Source organism: Mytilus edulis, chromosome 8, assembly GCF_963676685.1.
Source record: "Mytilus edulis chromosome 8, xbMytEdul2.2, whole genome shotgun sequence".
NCBI classification, from domain to species: Eukaryota; Metazoa; Mollusca; class Bivalvia; order Mytilida; family Mytilidae; genus Mytilus; species Mytilus edulis.
In genome coordinates, this window is record NC_092351.1 from 76,634,184 (window position 1) to 76,642,962 (window position 8,779).

At 32.4% G+C, this 8,779-nt stretch overlaps 1 protein-coding gene across 1 annotated transcript; it reads left to right on the forward strand.

The window, feature by feature from the left end:
• The first annotated feature begins 227 nt into the window (after nt 1-227).
• Nucleotides 228-8,441, forward strand: LOC139486280 (DNA ligase 1-like). The gene is made up of 7 exons (XM_071271090.1): nt 228-777; nt 2,538-2,714; nt 3,293-3,454; nt 4,072-4,175; nt 5,894-6,018; nt 6,879-7,101; nt 8,296-8,441. Exons 1-6 carry the CDS (start codon nt 723-725, stop codon nt 6,880-6,882), a joined length of 627 nt encoding a protein of 208 aa, XP_071127191.1. The 5' UTR covers nt 228-722; the 3' UTR covers nt 6,883-7,101; nt 8,296-8,441.
• The last annotated feature ends 338 nt before the right edge of the window (nt 8,442-8,779 follow it).

The following is an 8,779-nucleotide window of genomic DNA, read 5'->3' on the forward strand; positions in this document are numbered from 1 at the left end:
AAGCAAAAATAATATATGTCAAAATGGCATTTTCTAGTTATATTGGCTATAATGTCTATTTGTATATGTGTATCCATAAATTAAAAGGTGTGTCCCTCTCTATACAAATATAAACAACATGTAGAGCCTACATGTATAGGGTTTGTTACAAATCTGTTAAGAAATATGGAGCCCACCGAGTCTGTCCGGCGAAATTGGTGAAAAAAGAATGTTTTTTATGCCTTCGAGTCTGTAAGTATTTTATAGTTTTTAATTCATTCATGTAACCATAATCTTTTTCATACCAGTATTTATGTCAATAATGTCAAAATCTTCCATGCTTAGTCTTAATTGAGTGAGTATTTATGATATTGTTATGGTCTGGTATTTCGCAGTTTTTTCTTCAACCGGAAGTGGATACATTTTATTTGTTTTAAAAAACGAACGAAATATACATATGACTAGTCAGGGGTAAAGGCGCTATATATCGTTTCAAAAATTATGTTTTTTCCTTATTTGTTAAGCCATAATGGAATAGGAATTCACTACAAATGATTTTACGTAATTTATTATGTACGTTCGTATTGCATAGAATTCCGTGTTTTAACATTTATTTAGTTTTGACCAATCAAATGCAGATCTCCACAGTGCAATTATTTTGAAAGATCGTAAGACAATTGCAACACTTCAGAAGATTGGATAACCTTTTTATTAATTGTACCATTTATAAATTATACACCAAGATGTCAACAAAAAGAAGAGTAAAACTACCAGGGCGTTTCCTTGAAGAAGAATTACGTAAGATATTAATATTATTTATATATCAAGTACCAAAAACATTTAAATTACTATAAATTTTACAAATTTACTGAATAATAATAAAAAGGTTGGAATCCATTAAAACGATATCATATAAAGTATTAAAAGGATTTCAAAATAAGCCAGACCCATATATCATCATGCCTTCCAGTGGCGGATAGGGGTAGGGTTCTGGGAGTTGGACCCCCCTTTTTTTTTACTAAATTACTCTAAATATATGTTTTTTTTTTAGAAATTGGAATAAATTAAGAAGCATATTGCAATGAAATAAATAAATATAAGATACACTGGCATGCAGTCCTCGAACTAATTGATATAACACGTAGGGTACCCAAATTGCACCTATTTAGAAAAAAATAGCAACATAAATCTTACAAGATTTTCTAGAGACTAAACAATTTGTATTTTTATGATTTGATACTATTCACATCTTTCAACATAGGTAAACATATTTAGATATACACAAAACGCTTACAGTATATATGTATCAACAGATGGACTGTTTACTGAAAAAGCAAAATGTACGAAAACGTCACCATGCGACGTCATCAAAACGTCATCTTTTTAAAATTAGCAAATACGATATATTATAAGTATCCATTTCGTAAAATATGAAGGGTAAGCATGGACAAATATCCAATTGTTCAAAATATTTGAAGAAATTAAACAAAAGCTCGGTTATTGGACTTTTGACGATGTGAATTTAAGCATGGATGCAATTTGGGTACTCCTCATTACAGAATCATGGACAGTTTGGATGTTGATTCAAACCCATTTTTTAATGACTCAGTGTGGATTAAAAATTAAATTGGTGTACCTATACAATAAAGAAGGATAGGGCTACAAAATAAACACAGTATGGACATTTTTTTCTTGATAATAAAAAAACGTAGGTGAAAAAACTGTCAAAATAGGTGCAATTTGGGTACCGTCACGTTATACATGTATATGTCTAACACCACCAAACGTGTCCGTAATATTCAATATTCCCCAAACGTGTCGTGTCAGATAACTGTTATTCGCATGAAAGTGTCCAGTATTATACGCTAGAACGTCTCATGTTTTTAGCGCTAATACATGCATGCATGCATGTCTCAAATCAATAACATTTACCACAAATTAGCAATTCTGTGATGAAGTGGTCATTTATTAGCATTAGTTTAAAACTACAGTAATTAACGCACAGAGAGTAGCTAGGACATTCTCCCCTTATTTTCACATATTTATGATATTGTTGTGACATGAATGATAATTCCAGTAAAAAAAAAATTGACACATTTAAAATTTGGGGTATACAAATGACAAGCTTTGGCGCTGTTTTACAACTAGACATGTTTTGCTTCAGTGACATCGATATAGACACATTTGGGTGGAAGGACACGTTTCTAAGTGTTGCATATCATGTATACCTGTACATTAATATTGTTTTCATGCAGCATGTAAAACTCAATCAATTTCTATATATTTGGGAATATGGTACATGTATGTAGCTAAATAAAATATTATAAAAGAAACATGCAGCTGTATAAGGGCCTATGGACAATTAATGTACAAGGATTGAGGGGGGTATGCCGTGCTTGTTTGTATCCATTATTATGTATACATCTCAGAGTCTGCGCTAAGTATAGATATATCTAGAATTTTCACACAGTGTTGTTTTCAAAGTGAAAGAAGCACGTTATATTAGAATTAACAATTCAATTGTATATAATGTAAACATTGAAGAATATTTTTTTCAGACTGGTACATTGTTGAATTTTTTGACGATGGTGAACTGAGCGACCCAGTTTCAGGAGATGACTTGGAAGATGATGAAGGAATAACGGGGAGCGAAAAACATTTTCATCTGAATGATACATGTACAGCTATGTGGACAGATGGAAATACATACAAAGGAAAGATTATCTTTGAAGCTGGTAGGTTTTTAGTATTTTTAAAGACAATAAATATAAACGAGTAGATGGAAATGTACAAGTATTCAAGTCACCATGATCATAGTGTATAAAAAGTTATAAAAGCTATATATAAAAGGCCTTTTTGTAAACAAATTCCTAGTTTATCCAATAATGAAAAATTATATTTATTTAGAATTCATTAAAAGACTATAAAATTGACAGAAGATTTAACAAAACATATAATTTAAATAATATATATATGGATCTTACTCTTCTTATCATTAGTTTACAATTAAGTTATGTGAGTTTGTTTTGGGCCGCCGGGTGCATATTTTTTTGGTAGTTTCAGTAAAAATTTTCAGTGCTGATATATATATATAGGCAGGGATAGTCTTTAAAGTTCAACCAAAAACAAGAACTGCAAACTATTGATTATACCTGTTTACCAGATTTATTGTTCATACCTGACCATGCAACCTTAAGCCATTTTATTCGAGTCTTAAATGTGAAAAAAATTAACTATACTGTTGTGTCAAGAGCGCAGTTTTATCACTTATACATATATAGTTATTTTTGCATAACTTTTTATATATTTGTAGATGCCAAGGAAAAGTGTCAGAAGTTCCTTCTTGAAAAGAAGAAAAAACCTGAAACAAAGAAAAAACCTGAAACAAAGAAAAAAAACACGGCAAAAAGGAATTCTGTTCAGAATGAAACCAACGATACATGTACTAACAAGAGCTTGGCAAAGAAGAAAAAGGGTAATTGTGTATTATGCTCTGTTATTTATCTGCTTGATACATGTATAATGCAGCTCAAAACTGTATTTATTTCTACCACATCATCAAGTATATATGTATCCACTGATATTTATCCACTCGAGACAGTTAAATTTTCAAATTTAAAACGAGAGGTTCGCCAAAAAAGTATATTGTGTATAGACATGTAATAATAAGCAATACATGGAAAATAATTATAGAAACTTTATACGGACAAGAAGTAAAACATCCTATAGAAAATAATATAAGTATAGGTTTCGCTAAGACTGGTCCATGGACAATGACGGACACAATTATTTCATTGAATTGAAATTGACTTAGTTATGTCCCTTAGACATTCAGATTTTTTTACTTATATAACATGTATAAGTGAAAAAGTCAATCTTATCTTCATTTCTTAAATTCTTAGGTTTTCTTTGCTCTAATAGAATTTTAATTTGTCTGCCCATTCTTCACTCTATATACATGTAGCTGTGATATAAATTAATTTACTGTTTCAGTTTTAAGTAATTGTGACTGTCAAATTTAATTCTTTTTGTATATGATTGGTTTTAATTATTAGCTGAATAAAAGAAAAAAATAACTCTTTTTTTTTACAGAGCAAAATGAAATAAAGAAAGCTGCTGAAAAAAGTCAGAGAGAAACAGCCATAATGAATGCGGAGGAGCTGTTTAAGGAAAGCATGATGCATGGTGTTACAAATGTAGGTACAACTAATATAGTAAATAATAACACAACCACTTTTTCAGATTCATCATGTCAAATATTGCCTCAATTTGTCACATCTATCAAAGTTTCAGAAGCTCTTACTGCCTTAAGTAATCAAACTTTGGTAGATGTGACTAATGTTGCTGTACAGGGTTTATCTGAGAGAGTGGTGACTAATCATACCTTCAGTAGCAGGCCCATGTCCTCTGTTGTTTCACCAGCATGCAGCACTGTAGGTAGCATGACCATGCCCTCTCTTTCACCAGCATACAGCACTGTAGGTAGCATGACCATGTCCTCTCTTTCACCAGCATGCAGCACTGTAGGTAGCATGCCCATGTCCTCTGTTGTTTCACCAGCATGCAGCATTGTAGGTAGCATGACCATGCCCTCTCTTTCACCAGCACGCAGCACTGTAGGTAGCATGACCATGTCCTCTCTTTCACCAGCATGCAGCACTGTAGGTAGCATGCCCATGTCCTCTGTTGTTTCACCAGCATGCAGCACTGTAGGTAGCATGCCCATGTCCTCTGTTGTTTCACCAGCATGCAGCACTGTAGTTAGCATGACCATGCCCTCTCTTTCACCAGCATGCAGCACTGTAGGTAGCATGACCATGCCCTCTGCAAGTCCTATTCCACCAGCACGCAGCAATGTGAGTAGCATGCACATATCTCCTATTAATAATACCTCAATGTTCTCTTGTCCGGTTGTTCCACCCCCATGTACACCTGTGCCTTACACAGTATGTAATCCAAGTCACATTAACAGTAGTATGACAGTCAGCATGAATTCACGGGTGCCATTTAATGTGTCAAATTCCTCATCTTTAAATAACATGTCAGTTTCCCATGTCAATCCTATGTCAAGTATGTACAGCCCTTTTCCTTCAACTAGATACTCAAGTGCAATTAACTCCAGCATGTTAGAATCTATTCCTCCACCTTCACCAAATTTAATTTCTCCTGTTAGTTCATTTAACCCCATGTGTTCAGATTCCAGCAGTAACCTAGATATATCCTCACCCTTGGGCAGACCTTACACCAGTATACCTTCAAGCTCAACACCAAATAGTTCTAGCCTTCTAAGGGCTTTGGCGACCGACTGTGGAGAATGTATTCTAAAAGACGCTCAATATAATAGTCTCAAAGAATATTGCGCACAGTTAACAAGAGATGCACAATTATGGAAAAATGAGTATTCAAAACTCCAATCTGAGCTAGGTACATGTTTATTGATTTTTATGGTGTCTTACCTATAGTAAAAGGAAGGGTTTTTTTTCTTGCTTGATGATGTTAATTATGATTTTCCTTTTTTATTTTATTCTCTTATATCATTACAAAAACAAATTTATAACTTGAGTCTAAAAAATTTATCTAAATAGTCAATATAGTGTTAATAATTCTGACAAGTTACCCACACATATGCAATTGTCACTCATTATAAAATCTATTCAACATCTTATATATATAGCTATGATTGACAAAAAAAGACACTACTCCACATGTACCCAACTGACCTTATTTTCCCTTATCATCAAGGAATTGTATTTCAATTATTTCTATAATATATTTTATTTTTTGATTGAGGAAAAGCTTAGGTTTTCAGATTAATGTATGTTTGTAGATATTAATTAAGAAAAATTCAGTCTATTGGTTTAAAATTGTTTTGAAAAACATTTATTTTAATATTATTCTCATGTATTTATTACAGAAAAAGGTAAAGAAAACAACACCATTCAACAACCAGGCCCAGCTGATCTTGCTAAAATGGCCCTCAACAGTAATGAGGGACATTATGTTCCGAGGCGAGGAATTCGCATTAATAAGTGTGACTATGTAAGAAAAAGTTTCAAATTAATTTGTTTAGGTGGTGGGGGATGGGACTATCTATCAGCTTTTCATATTTGGTTTGTTTTCAAATCATATATAATAAATATGTGAAAAATTAATACTTCTGATGTCAAATTGAATTTATTTGTATAATTTTGTATTACAAATATATGATGCAAATTAAGCAAACTTGTATAGCTGATTATGTGATATGGTCTATGCTCATTGTTGAAAGCCGCAGGGTGATCTAAAAATGTTTATTTCTGTGTCAACTTGTCTCTTGTGAATAGTTGTCTCATATGCAGTCATTCACATTTATTTTTTTTACAAAAAAATCTCACAAGTTTAAAGTACTGAATGCTAATATTGAATGATATATTTATAATCTAGTACTGTATGCTAATATTAAATGATATATTTAAAAACTGTAGTAAAAGTATACATTCACATGTATATAAACTGGATAATGCAACACAAGTAATTCATTTACAACCACCTTATATATATATAACCTTCACTGTAAGGGTGGAATGATACCACAACTCTTCAGAGTACATAAAAAACAATAATGGATTGGATTCATTTAGGAGGGCAGTATCATGTGCTTTAGAGAAAAAGAGAATCTAGGGGAAAAAAGTTTTGTATCCATTCGTGTTCCATTCCAAGTTATTGCATATAAATTTATCAGTGCTAAAAACATATATATCATTAATACACTGGGCTTTAAAAATGCAGCTGACCATAACTAAGATTTGCAATATATATATATATAATTCTTTTAACTAAATGTACTGGTAGCACTAGTATTTAATATTTTAAATGTAGTACAATTTGAAGAACTAATTGTTATTATTTTGTTGTTGCAGATAATGGATACAGAAACAATGCCAGAGGGCTATGTTCCGCTCTCGGAAGGGCACCCAATATATGTTCCTGTCAGGTGGCTGACGGCAACACAGGGGAGCTTCAAGGGGAAAACTAAATCCTGTTGTTTTAAACTAATGGTTAATGGGTTTTTCCAACCTCATGAAGTTGTTGGCATGACAGGTGGCCAGTTATCCGAAACACCCTTAGGACAGGCATTAAAAGGTATTTAAAATTATAATTTGCATGTTTGCTTGACATCCAGTGAGCAGTATTTTCCCCCATTTTCACTGTCCATTGAACATAGAAAATGATAGTGTGGATGGGGCATCCATGTATTATGAACACATTCTTGTTTCATCATGCTTGACGATATTCATTTGATATTTGTTCTATAGTTTACACAATGACAGGTTAAAGATCAAGAATAGCATTTTTGCTCCAATTAAATGAAATTTAAACCAGTAAGGGACTATGGTGCCATGCATACTATCAGATTAATTGCTTAAAAGCGTTTTCAAGGTCATAAATAATAAAACATACTTTTTAGAAACAAAATTATTCTGAATCTAGGGAATAGAGGTAGAATTGATCTATTATATAATTGCCTTTACTTTTTCATGGAACCACTTTTATCTTGTATAATAATATCATTAAATTTTCAAAGTGTGCTAGCACTAATCCTTTTGGTGTTTTGGTTGCTTTTGAAAATTAACAAGTGGAGGGTTCTCCATGTTCTTATGTCAGAGTTTGACGTAATTAAGGGAGAGAAGTGGCTTATGCCATCAGTTGAAAAAGGGAAAAAGCAGCCTGGGTGCAGTTTAATCAAATTGTTTTTATTGTCTAGTGAATGGATCATAGATAAAGTTAACAAGTGCATGTAATTATACAAGACATGTCTTTTGTCTAAAAGAGATAAATATAATATTATTAAGAACATATATAAAAAAAAATAACAATCCTTCCAAAAGTTAAAAAAAAAACTGGTCCCCAAATGGGTCTCAAGCACTGCAAGAATATTCAGCACCTGGAGGCAGAATTCAGCTGGTCCCTAAAGAAAAAATGTACTAGTTCAGACTTCAGTGAAAAAATATGTCATATTTTTATTTTATACCTGTAAAAAATATAAATAAGTAAAATTTAAAAAAAAACCATACAAGACTAACAAAGATCAGAGACTCCTGACTTGGGACAGGTGCAAAAATACAGCAGGGTTGAATATGTTTAGTAATCGAGATATCATTATGCACAATAAAAGTTTTATAGAAGTCTGATCTATTCCAATGTCAGAAAAGGTATAAAATAAACTAAGAAAAATGACAATGATACCTAAATTAACAAAGGACATTTAGCAGATTCTGACATGCATGCCAGCTCCAGAACTCAATTAAACTGATACATGTTTTTTCTTCTTTTCAGCTTATGCACTCTCCAAATTGTCCATGGACAGTAAAGATGTCATTTTTGCCCTGAATGCTAAAATAGCAACAATGACGAGAGCGGTCAAATACAAGAGGGCACCAGAGGCACAACCAGAGAACCAGACTGAATAAACAATTTATGATAAATAAATTTGCAGTTTCTCCAAATGCTTTCTGTCTTGTGTTGATTATAAGCATATAAATTTACCAACTGAATTAGAAATTGAAAGTGAAAGAGTCTTCATTGTCTTCATATTAACAAATATGTAGAAACTGTGGTATATTCTGTTTTTCAGCTATAATTGCAGATTTAAAGAAATGAGATATTTGACATTTGTTAGCAGAATAACTAATGGTTATGATACACAGCAAGCTAACTGCAAACTTTCCAGAAAATCTAATTTGCATAATAATGTTTGCGGCAAGCTTGCCGCAAACTTCATTTGCATGGTAAAATGGTTGCCGCAAGTTTGCCGCAAACG